The following is a 20,289-nucleotide window of genomic DNA, read 5'->3' on the forward strand; positions in this document are numbered from 1 at the left end:
CCCCCACCTCTCAGACTCTGGTAATCATTCTCAACATTTCTGACCTCCCCACCCTCTTCGGGTCATCCCATGGTTTGTCTCCTGGCCTGAAAGGCTCTGATGCCGGATTGAGTCCTGGGGCCGTGAGTGAGATTTCACTCCACAGTACTGACTGCTGCCTGACTCCCCAACCTGGTTGTCCTTGGCAAGGTAAGGTTAGCTGCTGTCATCCTGTGTGAGGGGAGATCTCCTAGAAAGATCACACTGACTGGAAGGAAGAGGTTGGGAATCTGTGTTTACTGATAATGCCTATCTGAATGGAAATGTGTATTACAAATTTCCTGTCCATTCAATTGCAATTTTCTACTTTGGAATCTCCACACAATCAGATCATAAATTGGTGAAAACTGAAACCAAAATATAATAGCTTCACAACAATTAAGAAACTGAGATATGCGTATGTTAGCTAATGTTTGGCCACTTATTTTCCATTCAAAATTAATGTCATTCTTATATGCATTACTTGTAAATGGCCATTTTATATTTTTCTGTTGAGGGAAATGATGTAAGTAAATTATCAGCAAGAATTACAATAAAAACTTTTAAAAGATTTCTGGTAATATCATTTTTTACTTGTTTTTCTTTTCTTTCTTTCTTTCTTTCTTTTTTTTTTTTTGCCTTTTTAATGCTCCAATTTTCCTTAACTTTCCTGATTTGGTAGCCCTCTGGGTAAACACAATGCCTTTATCTGGTTTACCTCATTGCCAGACCATGGCATTAAATGAAATGATGTATGTAATCCCAGTGCTTGGCATAGAGGACATGCTCAACAAATGGTGAACTTCATGATTAAATGAGTGATAAAACCCCACCATTGACAACTGCTTCTTTGGTCAAACTTTAACTTCTTTTAAATTGTAAATAATAGTGAAAATGTTTAAATTATAATAGGAATAAGTTGGTTTATTATATCAATTTCCTTGAAACTTTGGGAGCCTGGATTAGGGAAAAATTCTAAAAACAGGATATATCTGTCTACACAAATTTGGCCAGGGATATCAATAGTGCAAAAGTTAATTTTGAATTCCCAGATTTAAAATAGTGATAATCTATATGTTTTCTAAAATATTTAGAAAAAAATATACTTGGTTCACTTGGGGCAGACAGTCACATGCTACAAAAGGGACTGGAGTAAAGGTTTAATGAAATCTTATGGTCCACTTTCAAGCTGACTTCTTTATAGTACAGACACCTCCAATGTCACAAAATTCTAGATGGAACCATGATCACCAAAGCCAGCCAGAAGGACTGGTTCTCTGTGTCCCTCCCTGATCTGAAAGGTGAGATACCTTGATGACTAGCACCTGTTTTTATTGTTCCAGTTGCCTAGGGGCTGGCGTAAATAGTACATCATTATTACCACAAAGATTCTGATCCTTTTCCTTTAAAAACATCTGGAGTCTGAAAGAAACAATCAAAAGTCTCTTTAAACTGAATCTGATAACTAATCAAACATATTGAAAAGTATACATTTCCTTGGATGATATATGTTGTCATGTTTGTTTTAAAACCACAGATCTTTTTGTGGTCTTACCTGGTACTAGGCCTTAATCCTCAACTTGGCTTAGTTTTCACTTCCTTTTTTGAAGCTGAAGATTGAAATATGTCTAGCTTCATAGCCTTGGCATGCACATCCATGTTTACAGATCTGAGAAGAGTACTCTGTCAGAGGAAAGCCCCTTTGTTTCCCTATAATTTTCCTGAGTTCCACTCTCTCCCACCCTCTCCCCCTCAGATCTTCAATTTGCATGACAGAATTTCGAGTCTTTTAAAAATATTGTTCTAAAAAAAAAAAAGCTACCAAGTGAGAGAGCATGACATTTTTCAATAAATTATCTTTTAAAAAATAGGTGATTTTAATTTTTGTTTATCATGCATGATTCAAGACCCTTCTATGTAAACATAAAGCTATGAATGAGAAAAAAACAACAACAATGAGGAAGGGGGCTGCAGAGATTGTAAGCAGCTTTCTCCACTGGGAAGTTAAACTGGGAATGGTTTCATAAAACACAGAAAACAAAAAAATGGACATGCTGGTATACCGAGGAACCAAAAAGAATATTTTATTAAATAAATGCAGGTGCAAACAGTGACAATCAAATGTACAACTAGATATCATCTCTGCCTGTGCCATTTATAGTGAAACGAGACAAAATCGATAACGTGCCTCTCATATCCAGTACCACAAAAAGGTGTTAAGACTTAGGAATGGAGTGAGTGGACTGTATGTCTTGCTCATCCAGAATCCTTTCTTGTAATTAACAAAAAGGACATTGTCACACAAATTATTGAATAGGTGAACATGTACGAACGGATAACTGAAGTTCTGTTGAAGATTCTGTTTCTTCGAACTTGATGTGTGGCAAAGCAAAGAAGCTTTTCCTCATCATTGACCCCAGTAAATAGCCAGGAGAGAAGGATAATTCTGGGGCCTACTGAGAGGTCACCAGAGTCTCAAAGCCTCTGGAAAGCAACATCTTAGGACGCCCATGTAGTGATGAGAGTTGGTGGCATTCAAGGGTTCAAGCACAGCTAATGGGTCTTTTCTGGCACAGATGAGGGTCTAGAGCAGCCAGTAGTCAAAGTACATTGCTGTAATTTCCAGAAAGAACATGTAATGTTGCAAGTCCAACATCAAAGTGAAGTTTATACTCAAGAGAAAACAGATAGAAAGCAAAAACAAACAAAAAAACTCGTCAGAGTTAATAATAACGTTGCCCTTTAAGACTAGATTGACTCAGTGTACTCTGGAGAACCCACGGATCTCCTTTTGAGCAAACATAAAATAAATTAAATCCAAATTCAGTCATAGAGAAAGGACTCAACAAATGCTGGTTGTCTAAATGTATATGTAGTACATATTTAGCATGTACTAAATCATATGAAAGATACTAAGAGGCTACAGAAAAGATGATCTAGAAACGAACAAGACACAGTTCTTGACCACTAGGAACTTCAGATTTGCTCCAGCTGCTAAGAAGAAATAATACATTAAATAAAAATAGCAAAATTCACAGCAGTTGCATAATGTGTTACCACTTAGGAAAAAAAGTTTAAACATGTACTTTTAACATACGTTTCCATATTTAGACGATCTTTAGAAGAATGCATGAGCAAAAGGCAACAGCAGTTGCTTCTGGAAAGGGCAACTGGGGGATGGAATGGAGATTTTTAGCTGTCTCTTATTACACCTTTTGAATTTTGAATGGTGGAAAGGTATGAATTCAAAATTCAATAGCATTTAAATAGAAAAGAAAGAACTATTAAATAATACCAGACACTATATAAACAAGAATCACATTATATGGCAAAGCCAAATACATCAGGGACAAATATAATGCCAGAAAAGAAACTCAAGAGTTATTTTCCACAGTTCTTTTAAACGCTGACTTCTCATGAACTAAAATTGCTTTGACTATTACAATGTTTAAGTATATCTAACTGTCCTGGAACACATTGACTGGCCTGTCCCCTCTTCTTGCAACATTGCTAGACTTTCCTTCTCATACTATTCTCTTCCAATAACTAAAGCTATGATACTGTACTAAATTGTAATAGTAACTTTTCTCATCAATCTCATTGTACTATGAGCTCCTCGAGGGCAGGTACTTTGTCTTGCTCACGTCTGTAGACTTGATGCCTGGCACAGTAATTGATATGCATGGACACAATAAATAGTTTTAGAATAAATGAATTGCTTAAAATAAAATACAGCTATTAATTGTATTCTAAAAGGACAGTGGATGACAGTTGTGGAAATCTGAGGTCTGCTATTTACTGGCTTGGGCATGTTACTTCACATCTCTGCTTCCTCAGCTGTAAAATGGGTATTATAATAATAGTGGTTACCACAACAGGATTGTTATAAAGATGAAATGAGACTGTGTGTAGGATACCACATGGTTGTAAAACTGATATTTAAATGGAACAGATACCGTAATAGATACTTGAGGTCTGAGAACAAGATTATTCAAGTCAACCAGAGTGTTAATGGGTTAAAAATAAGATAAGATCCTAAACAAACCCATGTTTTGTTCTCTATGTTCCTTATTTGTATTCATAGTTACGGAGGATACAAAGCACCTTACAAATAGTATATGTCTTACTGGAGGTGAGCAAGTCATTAAGCAGCAAGTTTAGTTGTGTGATAACATTTTAACACCTACTACAATATGTCTTCAAAAGAAGTCATTCACAATTACACTCACATGACAAGAAAGCCCCACAGACTCACAATCAGTAGAAACAACTCATACTTAAAAACTATTCCAACACTGGGGCTCTCAGTCACGCAGAAGACAAACGGGGCTCTTCTGCAGGAACTGACCATTAAATCAGGGATTCTCAACCCATTTTCCTAGGATGTGTGACTTGCTTGGAGGCTGCTCATTCAGAAATGTCCTTTCTCCCTTTCTCATGCACCGATGGGTCTCAGTCATTTTGAGGTACCAAGATTTCCTTCCTGGTTCTGCTTTCTACTTCATCTTTCCTTGTTCTCCTCTTCTTTTCCCCGGTTCCGTTTTCAGTGCTTGGTACTTTTAAGTCCTACATCCTCTGCATCCCACAGGTCCATTCATTCTTCTGGTCGTGCTTAGCCCTGATAAACTCCCAAACCACAGGCTGAGAATCCCTGCTTGAAGATCAGAAGCTCCAATGCTGGATGATGTCTCCTCAAATTGTGTACCTGGGGGGTGATAATAGTACATTAATTTCATGGAGAAGGATCTGGAAAAAAGTAACAAAAGATCTAATGAGAAACTTACATTTGCTAAACAATGTAATAAGTTTGCAACAAGAGGAAGAGGACGATTATATTTATGCCCAATTACCTTTAAGCGGTGAAGGAGGACCAACCACCCAGGTTTGCCTGAGACTGTCCTGGTTTTGAAACTGAAAGTCTGATGTTCTGAGAAACCCCTCAGTCCTGAGCAAATTGGGATGGTTGGTCCCCTAGGATGATCCCCCAAAATTTACTAATTAGCTTTATAACACAAATGAGTGCTATGGATCACGTAACGAAACCTGACCGAGCTTGTCTGAGTTCATTAGACGACTTTAAACCTGGGCTCATTGTTAAGTTTGGTTTCTAACTACATTAAGAAGAATAAGAAAACTTAATGTAAATTTATTCTTAGTTCAGTCAGCTGGATGAGGTTTTCCTGGTCTTTATACATGTAGACATTTGTAGCATAATGGATTTAAGTGAATGGGTTAAGAATAAGTTTCCATGGTCAGGCTAGTGGGCCCCCAAGCTTGATTTTTGTCATCAGCTGTGTGTTCTAGGGCACTTCACATTACCTTCTTGACCTCTGTTTTCTCTTCTGTAGAAGGTGGATAATTCTTACATCTATCTCTCTCTCTCTCTTTTTTTTTTTTTGGTGGGGAGATTTAATGAGATACTGCACATGAAGCAGTTATCACAGTGCCTGACACACACATTTTAGAACTAACTAATTAATTAATTAATTATCCATCCATCCAAGTCAATTCTGTCCTCTGTTGCAGAGAGATGCTGTGATGCAGGGCAATAGATACTCAGCAAAGAGAAGCTGCCTCCTCCCCCACTCCCCTCTTCTTCCCACAAAGCTGCTCACCACTCTGTACTTTGAGGGCCATCCCTAGATCTCCCTGGACTGTGGGAGGAGTTCTTAGATTAGAGCTGGGAGGCAAAGAGGAGCCCGCTGTTCCAACAACCAGCATTCTTCAAAAGGAGGAGAGATTACAATGGCTGGATTTTTCCTTATTACTGATTTAGCTTTTTGTTTCCTTTTCCTTCAACTTCCGATCCCTTCTGATATTCTCAGCATTTTGTTTCTTTGAGTTTGTATCATGAATGCCACATTTTCCACATCCATTATTCTTACTTGAGAAAAAGAAGTCATTTTTGTTTCCATATAGCACAACTCTACATCCCACACAGTGACTCAAGTTTAAATTCTAGGTTCCCATGAAATACTTTTAATCCCCTAGGAAGTCTGCTGGACTTGCTTATTCCATGGGTCCCAGCCCTTGAAGTTGATTAACTCAACACTTTAGGGCACATGCCTTTGCTCCTAGATTTCCCTAGGAGTATACTTATACTTTTATTTTCCATCCTTTCTTCAGAGATGGACCAGATTCTGGGGTACTTCATTATCTATTGGTTCTCTAGCCATTCCTAATGCCAAGTAATTTTTTTTTTTTTTTTTTATTCCAGGGAAATATTCAAAATGCAAGCTGGCACTACATTCCCAGATTCACTCACCCTTAATGGGTTGTGGGGAATTTCTCAACTACTATTAGAATCCCCCCTCCATATTCTACTTCCCTATTTGACAACAGACAATGTAAATGCAGACCATCATTGGATCCCTTGGTACACTTCTCAAAGTATTGGGGAAAATGTTTCCTCTGAATCATTTTAAAATGGGAGGAAATGATTTGAACATACTCATTTTCCTAAATTTTAATTGCTCCTATGGGTAAATACTTCTGAAAGTATGTAACACCTTCCACTAGAAATCTTCCAAAATACTCTGTGGTAAAAATACCACACTCTACAGAAGGTACTATTTTTATTACTTAGGTTCCAAGAAACTTAACCCTCTCTCTTCTGTAAATCTGTAGTTATTTGAATGATGGAAAGAAACTGTATGACATTGAGTCTTCTTCAACCTCCTTACGCACCCATTCTCCCACCCCTCACCCCTGTTCACCTGATCTTCACCCAGCAATCCCACTCACCTTCACTATAATTGCTATTGGACAGTGGAAAGTCTTTATGCCACCTTGCAAAAGTAAGTCAGGTTTCCCTGCAGCCATGATCCAACTCTCACTCCCTTGGAAAAGCTACTGCAAGTGTTCATTGCTGCCGTCTAATGTAGGTGATGCTGCAGAAAAGTGAAATGAGCAGTACTGAAGGAAGAGGTGGTACATGATTCACACAGTGATACAGCTAAAAACCACTTTGCATAATTCAAAGTTGGCCCTGGAAGGGAAGGCTAACAGGAGGGCAGCATGTTATAAATCAGTGTTTCTCAGCGGAGGCACTGCTAGCATTTTGGATAGGACAGTTCCTTGTTATGTGGTTCTGTCCTGCATGTTGCAGGATATTTAGCATCTGTGGCTCTGCCCACTAAGTGCCATCAGGGCAATAACACTTTCAGACATCATCCTACATCCCCAGTGGAGACCACTGTAATAAAAGAAATATCACCTTTTCTTTGACAGAAAATGATTGTCAATGCTACCCCAAAGGACAACAGGACAGCTCCCAGAACACCAAGTGAGTCCTCATATTTGAGGGAAATACCTTAGGTGGTTCTGAAAAACAAGACAAAACAAAAAGAAACAGACTAAAGAAAAATTTTGATGGGTATGGGTCAGGAAAATAATCATCCTTGAAGTTTAAGTTAGATTTAGGTTAATTTTCTTAAATACTAAAAGTTCCTGGCCAGTGAATGGCTGGAATGGTGAGATACCTCTGACAAGAAAATGGGAGCAGCATGGAGAAGTAGAAGCCCAGGCTTTGGACAGGTGGACCTGGGATTAAATTCTGCTGCCATTGACCAGCTTTGAGATTGTGGGCAAGCCCTTTAACCAGCTACAAAATGGAAGCTAATAAATATCTTGCAAGCCTAATGTTTGTAAAGTGCTTACCATAGTACCACAGGGAACGGCTGCTTAACACTAAATGGCAGCCTTGATTATGTTACTTCCTATTGCATTCTTTAATATAGAAGCCAACAGCCCACTGTACATGGCAAAGATGGCCCACAGTGGAAGATGGAGGGCCAACAGCACAGCTAAGCATCTCCCACCTCCTCACCTCTTGTGGTCACAATTGGGATCAGTGCTTGTTATCATATCTTTCTCTGCAGTTTGGACATCTCTGGACCTCTAGTCATTGGCCCCTCTCACCAGTCTCTCTGTCTGCAGTCCCATGCAGGAGGAAAAGGCGCCGCACAGCATGCAGGTACTCAGACACTGCTGTGTCCCACTGCTCACCATCAGTCCGGTCCCACTCGGCTCAACTGTCAACTGAGACCCATTATCCTTAACTACCTAGTTCAAGCTTTAAAGCCACAACAGCAGCCTGACTTTGTCTAGTAGCTTACAGTTTACAAAGTCTGTTCATATATATATATATATATATATATATGTATATATTGTAAACTGTAAGCTACTAGACAAAGTCAGGCTGCTGTTGTGGCTTTAAAGCTTGAACTAGGTAGTTAAGGATAATGGGTCTCAGTTGACAGTTGAGCCGAGTGGGACCGGACTGATGGTGAGCAGTGGGACACAGCAGTGTCTGAGTACCTGCATTATATATATATATATATATATATATGTATATATATATATATATATATATATATATATATATTTTAATCTTTTATCTTTTTCCGTGTCCGGCAACGGACCGCAACCCTCAGTGTTGCCCCCGCACCGGACCGGGGACCGGCAACGGGATCGCAACCCTCGGTGTTGCTCCCGCGCCTCGCTCAGCCAGTGAGCGGGAACCGGTCTGTATGTGGGATCCGAACCCTCGGGCGGGAGCGCCGCCGCGCTTCCTAAGCGGCGCACTATCCAGTGCACCACCGGGCCGGCCCTGTTCATATATATTTTATTTGAGTCTCAAAACAACTTTATGAGTTAGGCATCCCAGGTATTAAAAAAAAAATACCCAAGTTACAGATGAGGAAACAGACTTGGAGCAGTTAAGTGAGATACTCTAGGTCACTCCACAAATAAGTTGCCATTAAACAGCTTTAAATGGCAGGAACCCACTAATCTAGCTCTTACTGAGGGCCAGTCCAGCACCTTAGGACTCATATCCTAGTAGGAACATCTCCTTAACTTTCTAAATTTGGTGGTTTTTTTTCTTCTCAAGATCATCCTGGATTGTCTTTTCCTATTGGTTGACTTCTCTATCCAGTTTTTAGTTGTTTTTTCTGACGTACCTGGACTTTTCTGTCAACATCTATTGGCGGGGGAGGGGTTGACGGCTGGTGCTCCCACCACAGATGCCTGCAAATTAGGCTGTGAAGTCACTGCATGGAACTCATGGGCAGTGAGCACAGTGTAGGGAGCTGCTAACAGCCCACACAGTTGTATTTTTCCAGAGAGGAAGTACACCTGAGTCCCCCCACACCCCTCGGTCCTGGGCTGTTGCTGGACATTGCCATTTTGGGATAGGAGCCAAGGGAGCTCAGAGTCCCACTGACCCAGCCCTGCCCTCCCAGCAGAGAGCATGGGGGGAGAAAGCTGGCCACCTGGACCCAGGCCCTCCATCCCCTAGGAGCTCAGAACCCCACCCAAACTCAACGTCCTCCACTCCTCTGCCCAAGGCACAGTAAGCAGAGACTGCACTGGTCACCTGGATCCATGCCCTCCTTCCCCAGGAACTCAGAGTCCCACCTACTATAGTGGACCAGCCTGTACCAGCAGAGAGTAGGGAGAGCATGCTGGCCACCCTTCTTCCCCTGGGATCTCAGAGCCCCACCCCAGCCCCAGCGGACTGTGAGCAGGGACTGTGGCAGTCCCCTGTGCCAGTTGCCTGGATCCACACCCACCTTCCCCAGGAACTCAGAGTCCCACCTGACACAGGGGCCTGCCTGTACCAGTGGAAAGGGTACAGGGGGAGAGTTGGCACTTACTACCACACTCACCCACAACCAAACCTATTTTGCCCAACCTGACTGATAGAGTTTGGATGTGTTGTCTCCCCCCAAACTCATGTGGAAATCTGATCCCCAATGTGGCAGTGTTGGGAGCTATTTGAGTCATGGGGGCAGGTCCCTCATGAATGGATTAATGTTTTCCCTGGGGGACAGGTAATGACTGAGTTCTTGCTCTATTGGTTCCCATGAGAGCTGGTTGTTTAAAAGACCCTGGTACCTCCCCTCTCTCTCCCGCTTCCTCTCACTGTGTGATCTGCTTGTACTCTCTGGCTACTGCCTCTTTCTGCCATGAATAGAAGCAGCCTGAGGCCCAAGTCAGATGTCCCTGTCCAGAATCATAAGCCCATTAAACCTCTGTTCTTTATAAATTATGCAGTCTCAGGTATTGTTGCAGCAACACAAAATGTACTAATACAATGACTATTAATATAGAACACTCCTATAGGTAACAGTATATCCCCTCAAAAAATACTGCAAAAATTAAAAGAAGTGACTACACCATCAGATGCCCCAAAATCAATGCAGAAATACAAGGAGCACAAAACAAAACAAAACAAAACAGGGAAACATGACTCTTGGCAAAGAAGACAATAATTCTCCAATAACAGACCCCAAACAAGAGGAAACCAGTGAAATGCCTGAAGAGGAATACCAAATGAAAATCTTAAGGAAGCTCAATATGATGAATGAAAAATAGATAGAAATCACAAAAAGTAAAAAAAACAAAAACAAAAACAAAAAACCCAAACCTCAAAACAACAACAACAACAACAACAAAAAAAGGCAATGCAGGACATGTACGAGAAATGCAACAAAGAGATAGAAACTATAAGAAAAGAAACAAGCAGAAATTCTAAAATTCAAGAACTTATTCAACAAAATAAAAAATACAACTGAGAGCTTAAGCAACAGACAAAAGAATTTCTGAACTAGAAGAAAAGCTTTATGAATCAACTCAAGTAGGACCAAATAAATAAATAAATAAATAAATAAATAAATAAATAAAAATGAAGATAGCCTACAAGATCTATTTGACAACCTTAAGTGTACAAACATCCATATGATGGGTGTACAGGAAGTGAAAGAGAAAAGAAAAGGCATTGAAAGCCTATTTAATGAAATAATAGCTGAAAACTTCTTAAGTATTGGGAGAGATATAGTCCCCCAGATCAAAGAAGCTCAAAGATCCCCAAACAGATTCAGCCCAAAAAGGACCTCCCTGACACACATTGTAGTCAAATTGTCAAAAGTCAAAGACAAGAAAGGAATTCTAAAGACAGCAAGAGAAAAGCATCAAATTGCCTATAAGGGAATCTCCATTAGACTAACAGTAGACTTCTCAACGGAAATTCTGCAGACCAGGAAAGAGTGGGATGATATATTCAAAGTGCTAAAAGAAAAATCTCCCAATCAAGAATACTATACTCAAAAAAACTATCCTTCAGAAATGAAGGAGAAATATTATCTTTCCTAGACAAACAAAAACTGCAGGAATTTACCACCACAAGACTGGCCCTACAAGAAATTCTCAAGGGAATCCTACATCTGGAATCAAAAGAATGATAATTGTCATCATGCAAACATGAGAAAGAATAAAAACCACTAATAGAACAGATATGCAAATGAGAAAGAGAAAGAAAATGTGTCTTATTAATAAAAAAAAAAACCCAAAACAGCAAAGATAAACAATAAAAAGGAAAGAAACAAAAGAAATATAAAACAACCACAAAAAATTAATAAAATGGCAGTAATAAGGCAATACCTTTCAATAACAACCTTGAATGTAAATGGATTAAATTCCCCATTTAAAAGATGTAGACTGGCTGAATGGATTAAAAAACTACACCCAACTACACGCTGGCTGCAAGAAATTCACTTCACCAGTAAAGATACACATAGACTAATAGTGAAGGGATGGAAAAAGATATTCCACACAAATGGAAATGAAAAACAAGCAGGAGTTCCCTACTTATATCAGATAAAATAGACTTTACATCAATAGCGATAAAAAAAGACAAAGATGGACATTACATAAAGATAAAAGGATCAATGCAGCAAGAATATATAACACTCATAAATATATATGCACCCAACAATGGAGCACCTGGATATATAAAGCAATTGTTATTATATCTAAAGAGTGAGATTGACCCCAACACAATAATAATTGGGGACTTTAACATGTCTCTCTCAGCATTGGACAGATCATATAGACAAAAAATTAGAACAGAAATATTGGATTTAAACAGCACCTTAGGCCAAATGTACCTGACAGTCATTTACAGAACATTTTATCCAACACCTGAAGAATATATTTTCTTCTCATCATCACACAGATCATTCTCCATTTAAAAAGACTGAGATCATATTAAGTATATTTTCAGACCACACTGGAATAAAACTAGAAATTAACAACAAATGAAACTTGGGAAACTATATAAATACATGGAAATTAAATAACATGCTCCTGAACAAACAATGGGTCAAAGAAGAAATAAAGGAATAAATCAAAAAATTCCTTGAAACAAATGAAAATACAGCTACAACTTACCAAAACCTATGGGATACTGCAAAAGCAGTACTAAGAGGGAAGATTATTGTAATAAGTGCTCACATCAAAAAAGTTGAAAGATCCCAGATAAACAACCTAACATCATAACTCAAGGAACTAGAAAAGCAAGAACAATTCAACCCTAAAATTAGTAGCTGGAAAGAAATAATAAAGATCAGAGCAGAACTAAATGATACAGAGACCAAAAAATGTTACAAAAGATTGATGAAAGAAAAGTTTGTTGAGAAGATAAACAAAATTGACAAACTACTAGCTACACTAACCAAGAAAAGACACAAATATAAAAAATCAGAAATGAAAATAGAGACAGTAAACTGATTCTACAGAAATACAAAGAATCATTAGAGATTACTATGAGCAACTATACAACAACACTTTGAAAGCCTAGAGGAAATGGATAAATTTCTGTACACATACACCCTACCAGGTCTGAACTATGAAGAAATAGAAAACCCAAATAGAACAATAATGAGTAATGAGAGTGAATCAGTAATCAACTGTCTCCCCAGGATTGATGGCTTCACTGCTGAATTCTAGCAAACTTTTAAAGAAGATTTAATATCAGTTCTTCTCAAAATATTTCAAAAAATCAAAGCAGAGAGTGTTCTCCCAAACTCATTCTATGAGGCCAGCATCACTGTGATACCAAAATCAGACAAAGACAAACAAAAAAAGAAAACTATAGACCAATATCCTTGAAGTTTTGAAAAGATGAATAGGCTAATTATCCTGAATAGGTCAACACACATTGTATACATGTATTGAAATGCAACTCTGTGCCCCATAAACATGTACAATCAATGTGTTTCAATAAAAATTTTTTTAAAACTCATGATTATAACAATATGCTGTAATAAAATTTATGGGAATATGGTCTCTCTCTCTCTCAAAACATCTTGTATTGTACTCACCTATTTTGGGAGAGCAATGGAATGGGGGTAACTGAAACCATGGAAAGAAAAATCAAAGATAAGGGCAGACTACTGTATTCCTCTTTGGTATTGCCCCAGGTTCCCCAACTATAAGAACATTTCCTACATTGAACTATTGCCTTTTTTCTTATCTATTTCCTGGAGAGTGTGAACTTTGTCTTATTCTTCTATGGGCATCCAATGTGTAATACAATGCCTGGCATGTAGGGCATATTCAATCAATATTTGCTGAATGTTTATTACCTAACTATAACTTAGATGACTGGAGGTGGGCAAGCAAGATGCGTTTTGTAAATATAGTGTTATTCACTCATTCATTTATTAACAAACATTGAATGACTATGATTAGCAGGCATCATGCTATGTGTTAGGAAACAGTGTTGGGCACATTTTAATGGGCACATTCAGAATATTACCCGGGAATGACCAACTCAGCCATATTGTTTTCCTTGGGACCTAATCTCTGAAAAGTGCAGTAGAAAATCTCATTAGCTTTTGTGTTGATTCTCAGTATGCTGGTCACATTGAAAAGCTTCTCTTTTCTCTTGGAATTGGTGGTGGTGTTGCCACTCAGGACTCAGTGGTACTGCTTGTAAAGATGACTTCAGCTTCGGGGTAACCCTCAGCCTGACACGTTAGTTCATGTTCAGAGGTGACTGGATCCTTGGAATTCTTCCGTTTATTTTGCAGTATGGGGCAAAGTCATGAGCCAAAAAGAAGTTAGGGATTCTGCTTGCTTAGCACAGAACTAGACATGTGGCTTGGTGTTGTCTACATTAAAGAGTATTAAATAAGGCTGATTCACAGAGAAATAAGTTTAATGTTCAGATGCCTCAGCAGTGGGGAACCCCTGAGAGCTCTGCCTGAACTTTTCTGTTCAAATTTGGGCTGAGTTTGGGCTGTATAGAACAACTGTCTTACTATAAATATCATGTTGGTAAGTTTACTGGGCTCAAACTCAATGTATAGATTAAAGAGAATTGTCATCTTTAAATCAGTAGTCTTTCAATGCAAATATAAAATATGTTTCTCCATGTATTTTAATCTTTATAGGTTTCTTATTCAAGTGCTATTGCTTTTACATAGGACCCCCTTTAATTTAAAATTTATTTCTGGATTTTTTTTGTTGTTGTTGTAAAGTTGTCTTTGTAAACAGGAACTTCAGCTGGCAGGCCATGTTTTCTTAGACTTTATTTGATAAACAGAAAATCTGATTTTGATGGGCCATTCACTTTTTGACTTTAAGTCAGTGATTAGAAATTGGATATGAACATACATACTATGTCATTTGTAAAAATTGGTACATGTTCCTGGTGATACTTTTTAAAGTTTAAATGTACTTTTTATTTTAGAATAGTTTTAGAGTTACAGAAAAGTTGCAAAGATAGTTCAGAGAATATACAGAATACTGTATATTCCTATCTATTTTCCCTTATTGTTAACATCTTACATCACCATGGTACAGTCGTCACAACTAAGGAACTAATATTATTACATTACTGTTAACTAAAGTCCATAATTTATTCCATTCCACAAGTTTTTCCCTAATGTCCTCTTTCTGTTCCAGGATTACATCTAAGGTATCCCATTATGATACTTATTTTTTTAACATTTTATGCTGACTACTTTTTTACATTTTAACATTTACTTGTACATATTTGTGGGGTACAAGGTGTTGTTTCAATACATGCACATACTGCACAACGGTTTGCTTAGGGTAGATATCATAGTCTTGTACCTGTTAGTCAACCACTTCTTCCCCACCTCTGTCCCTCCTGGCCTCTGGTAACCACCATTATTCTACTCTCTACTTCCATGAGAACTGTTTTTTATAGAGTCCACATATGAATAAGATCATGCAGTATTTGTCTTTCTGTGCCTGACTATTTTATTTTATTTTAATTTATCAATATACAATATATTTGATTTTCATGTCCCTTTACTAATTCCTCCTTTTACTCCCTCCCTCTCTCCCTTCCCCCCCATCAACATCATATCTGTTCACGTCTTAACAAAATCAAGGAATTGCTGTGATTGTTGTGTGTGACTGAGTATTTTAATAAGTCATTTAAATAGTTATTATACTCAAGGAAGAAAGTTTAATTAAAGTTTAGATAATTGGTTTGAGATAGTAAAATGTAAAAAAATTCATTTGAGACATGATCAACCACCTACCCCATAAAGTCATTTTCGGTATTAAGTGAGTTAATATAGGCAAAAAGCTTAGTACAGGGGCTAGCACAGAATAAGTAGCAGTGGGTAGTAGTTGTAGTAGAGCTGTTCCTCTTCCTCTTTTTACTACTACTGCTTAAATATACTCTTCTGGTACTCTTTACAAAGTGCTGAGAATTCCTGATGAACAGTTTTGGAAATAAAATTTCACATATCCAAACCTGTTCATGTTTCCAAAATTTTAGGCTATCATATTTGAGGAAATCATTCATTCATTCAACAAATACTTTTTGTGTGCTCTTGTCACACTACTACTCTACTATATGTCAAGCCCTAGGGATACAACAGTGAATAAAACAGACCAAAAATCCCTGCCCGTGTGGAATTTATATTTTAGAAGCAGGAGAGAAACAATAAAATAGATGGCAAAATTCTATGATATGCTACAGAATATATTAGATAGGAATAAATGCTATAGAGAACACTTAAACGGGGCTGGGGAATTTGGGGGAGAGATGAGGTTGGTGGGGAATGACCGCAGTTAATCTTTGGTCTGTATGATCAAAGTAGCTTTATCAAGATAACTAAACAACACTTTGTTTTTTTTCGGCTGCCTAATCCCATTTAAGATCCTGAAAGTAAAAATACACATTTCATTTTTCATGCTATTAGGATCAGTAGTCAAGGTAAAGCATTTTCAATTAAAAGTTAGATGCCTCAGAGTCTGGTATTCAAACTAACAAACACAAAAGGTGCAATAACCCCAAAGTCACAATGATAATTGAGTTAATCCAAAACTAAACTCTTTCAAATTTCAGTTTTGAAATGCTTCACCTTTAAAATTCCATGGTGAGTAAACTCCCTCTGGGGAAGCTGTGTTACCACAAATTTGCAGTGATGGGAAGAGAAGCCCAAGAGCATTACTGTGAAATCATTTGCATATGGAGGTGACTCAGGAGTTCTACTTCCTTAAGTTGTAAAGCTCTATTGTTGATACTGCCTCAGTGCTATCAAAGCTTGGTGGCTGGCTTGCTCTCAGTGCAGAAGGTTCAGACTCTTGGCATGGCTCAACTCAACTCCCAAGACCACTGTATGCAAATAAGTGGATTGGGACTAGAATGCCAATTTAGTAATTTATGATACAAAATGGTATGGTCAAATGAATCAGATCCTCAACCCTGGTTGGTCATCTGCTTTGCTCCATCAAAGACCTCTTTTTGGAAAAAACATCAGTGCAAGAGGATTTCTATTGTGCTGAACAATAATAGTGACAGAAACTTCAGGTCCACAAGGGATATTAGGGAGCCCAGATGACCTAGAAGAAATTCTTCCTCACTACAGGGACAGCTGTCTCCTCCCCGTTTACTCCCTAAAGGCTGATGAGAGACCTTCTCTGGAAGCAGAAACTTACATTCCATGCTTGCTTCTTCCTGCCTGCCAGGATTATGCTCTTCCTCCCCATCCCAGATCTAGCAATACTGGCTGTTCATGGCGTGAAGGCTTGATCATTTCTTCAATGCCTTGCAACATAGTAGATGCCTGATATTTACTGATGGATTGAAGAAAAGTTGAAAATATGAACCACCACATCCCAAGCTTTTTCTCATGAATGTCATGAATGCAGAAGTGTGTGGTAAAATATATTGAAAATTAAATCTACTTCACAAGACAAGTGGAATTTTCTTGACAACAATAGCACTAACTGAGCCAGAATCAGAGACAAAAATAAACCATAAAACGGATGCATTTGTCCTGTTCCCTACATAATTTTGTTTTTGAGTTTATAATTATTAGGGATCTTTTATGATAATTTAAACTTTTTGTACTTATGTTATTGACCTTCATATTGATGGTAGTTACTCTAGGAATGAAAAGACCAAGGGGAACTGATTTAATTCTAGTCAAATATTAAAAGGTCATCATGTAAACAAAAGAAGGAGGCAGATAATCTCAAAACCATGACTAGAGAGAGCAGATTTCAACTCAATACCAGGGAATAATTTCAACAGGCCACGGAAGGGTGGTCCAAATGACAGGGATGCTATCGTGGGAAGCAGATGAGCAGAAGATCCTTCAGGGGATTTCTGTTCTTTGTGGGAGTTTGGATTAGCAGCTCATGCCTGGGATCCTTCCAGCTCTCAATTCTATGAAACTCAATCATGCAAGCAGAGGTGGTCAGCTAAGGTGTTTTTCTGTACTTCCTAGTGCCTACCCCAAACCTTGAACTCAAGTGACCTTATGACATATATGTGGGTCAGTGCCCAGGAATTGACACTCACAGTTCCTCTTCAACACTCCGAGATAACATTGGTATAGATTTTCAAGATGAATGTATGTCTAGTGAGCATAGCTTATACTGTCTCTAAGGAAGAATGGTTTCCTTTGTACTTAATATGATTATTTTTTGCCTTCATAGATTGACTTCAAGTCTTTTTGAATGTGAACCTTTACAGTTGGATTTGTTTTTCCTATATTTATTTGGGTGCGACATAGAGAGTTTCAAAGGAACGAAGATGTAGCAGAACTAATAAAATAAGAAAATAGTAGTTGAAGAACAAAAAAAGTTTTTTATTCACACACAAATAGTGATTACTATTACAAATAGTGATAGTAATAGTGATGACTATCTTTGCTTGCCATGGAAGATGATGTGAAGGGAGGAGGGACACTTTTGCAATTCATTTTATTCCCTTCCATAGTATCTAAATTATTTACAAGTGCATGCATTACTCATAAAATAATAAAAAAGTAAACACAAGGAATTTATTTTTTGGGAAACTGCACAAACTGTAGAAACTGGCCCTATGTTGTTTGGCTCTGGATCTCCAGTGACTGTCATATAGGAGGTGCTCAAGAAAATGCTCATTGAATGAGTGTGTGAATGAATAAATAAACGATTACAGACTGCCGCTGCTCTGTCAAAAAGTAGTTCTGAACTTTCAGCAATGAAAAGTTCTCAATATGGGATATGTTTTTAATAAAGGTCAGGCCTCTTTATCATAACAATTCTTACCATTAACTTTCAAAGTTATCCACTTGTGTCCACACCACCATAGCCGATCATTCAGGAGTAAAACCCTGCATCCTGCTCTGAAGTGCAGCATTTCCCAGAAAAAGTCTGTCCTTCAACAGCCAGACCCTCTGTCTGAAGCTACTGTGCTGATCCTTCAGATCTTCTCCATGCACAAACTGGATAATATTCTTATCCTCCGTTTCTCTGTAGTCAATTAATAAAACCAGATCTAATAGTTTTTCCACTGGGAATTTGCATTCGATTGTCACATTGCTGCCATATTCTACCACATATAGGTCCTTTGGAACTATGACTGTAAATGCTGAAAAGAAAGATGACCAGTATTCAGAAGATGGAAAATTTCTCAAAACATTTACAAAATGGGTATAGGGTTTACGATGACTTTATCTGGTCAGTTATGTGATAATTATATTTAATGACTTAACTTCCCTAAAATATGTATTTTATCCAGTGGTCTTGAAACATGTTTTGGGATACTATATCTTACCCTGAGTTAGAATGATAAAATTAGTTAAACAAGTTACCCCCCAATTCATAAACATACATTATCACAGACATATCATATGATGATGGAGTACTTATAACCAGGGAGACTTGGTTTTATGTAGACATCTTCAGAACTCCTTTGACTAGGACATCTATTTGCTTCCTGCCTAGTCTGAATGGTAGATTCTAATAGTCATTTTTTCTTACTGCCCTAAACTTTTAATGAGTTCTCTGGCCAGAGGTGCAGGGGTAAGGAGATTTTGGGAGGGCCTCAAGATGATGCTGGCACTGTGTTACCCTGACAATTTCCATGTACACTAAAATTCCTCCTTTGAATATCTTCATCAGGAAAAGCAGGTCACAGAGCAACATAGATAGAATGACCCTGGCCTTGTTTAAAACAAATGAATAAAAGTATACATACGGGCCATTTTCTCAGAATATTTCAGTAGTTACCCTGGGAAATGAGTAATGGGTTAATTTTGTTTCATTCAGTTTGCCTATATTCTCTATACAATTACACAATGACACAGGTGACTTGTTTGTGAAATAAAGAAGGCAAAACAGAATATTCTCTCTATAAAAATCTACATCCATTTAAAATTATTATTTCAGTTTTAAACTCGTGGTTAATTATTTAAAATATAAAACATGATGAAAGGATTTGGTGTCTTACCATTCCACAATGGTAGGCTGTGAATGTAAAGACATTAAATATCCTCAACTTTCTGGAATGACCTAATTATAGAAAACACAAAAAGGAGACTCCTTTACTCAATAATTGAACACAGTATGACAGTATGGGACTTGGCAGTTCTAACTGAAATAGTCTTCTAATAACCAGCCAATGACTGATTTGTAAATTTGGAAATGCAGCAGAGAATTTGGAAGTTCAGTACCTTCATTGAATAGCCTAGAGCCATATAAAGTCAAGTGAAAGGGCCGGCCCGGTGGCGCACTGGAGAGTGCGCCGCTTGAGAGTGCGGCGGCGCTCCCACCCAGGGTTCGGATCCCATGTGGAGACCGGTTCCCGCTCACTGGTTGAGCGCAGTGCGGGCGCAACACCGAGGGTTGCGATCCCATTACCGGTCAGTAAAAAAGACAAAAAAAAAAAAAAAAAAAAAGTCAAGTGAAAAAAAGTCACTATGATGAGAATTTTTAAATTTAATTACTTGTACTGCACATTCAAAAGAAGCCAGGGAGAAAATATCACACCAAAATCCTCTCAACTATTTCATGTTTTTTTATGCATTGCAATTTATCTAGAAATTCAAACCTCACCTATGCAAAATTTCAAAGCAAGGAGAATATGATTTCCAGTTCTCCAACCTTTCAGTGCTCTTTCCCCCTTTACTGTGAATACTTTCAATCTACCCTTTAGCTATTGAAGAC

At 38.1% G+C, this 20,289-nt stretch overlaps 1 protein-coding gene across 1 annotated transcript in view; it reads right to left on the bottom strand.

Annotated features, from left to right (window-relative positions):
* Window positions 1-7,187: 7,187 nt before the first annotated feature.
* Window positions 7,188-20,289, bottom strand: part of CD274 (CD274 molecule) — a 34,954-nt gene continuing 21,852 nt past the window's right edge. Inside the window, 6 exon segments of the mRNA XM_008568647.1 lie at window positions 7,188-7,297; window positions 7,300-7,344; window positions 13,626-13,790; window positions 13,793-13,877; window positions 16,857-16,926; window positions 18,460-18,712. Of these exon segments, the coding sequence (XP_008566869.1) occupies window positions 7,188-7,297; window positions 7,300-7,344; window positions 13,626-13,790; window positions 13,793-13,877; window positions 16,857-16,926; window positions 18,460-18,712 (728 nt within the window).

This window comes from Galeopterus variegatus, unplaced genomic scaffold (assembly GCF_000696425.1).
Source record: "Galeopterus variegatus unplaced genomic scaffold, G_variegatus-3.0.2 Scaffold427, whole genome shotgun sequence".
In the NCBI taxonomy this organism is placed as follows: Eukaryota; Metazoa; Chordata; class Mammalia; order Dermoptera; family Cynocephalidae; genus Galeopterus; species Galeopterus variegatus.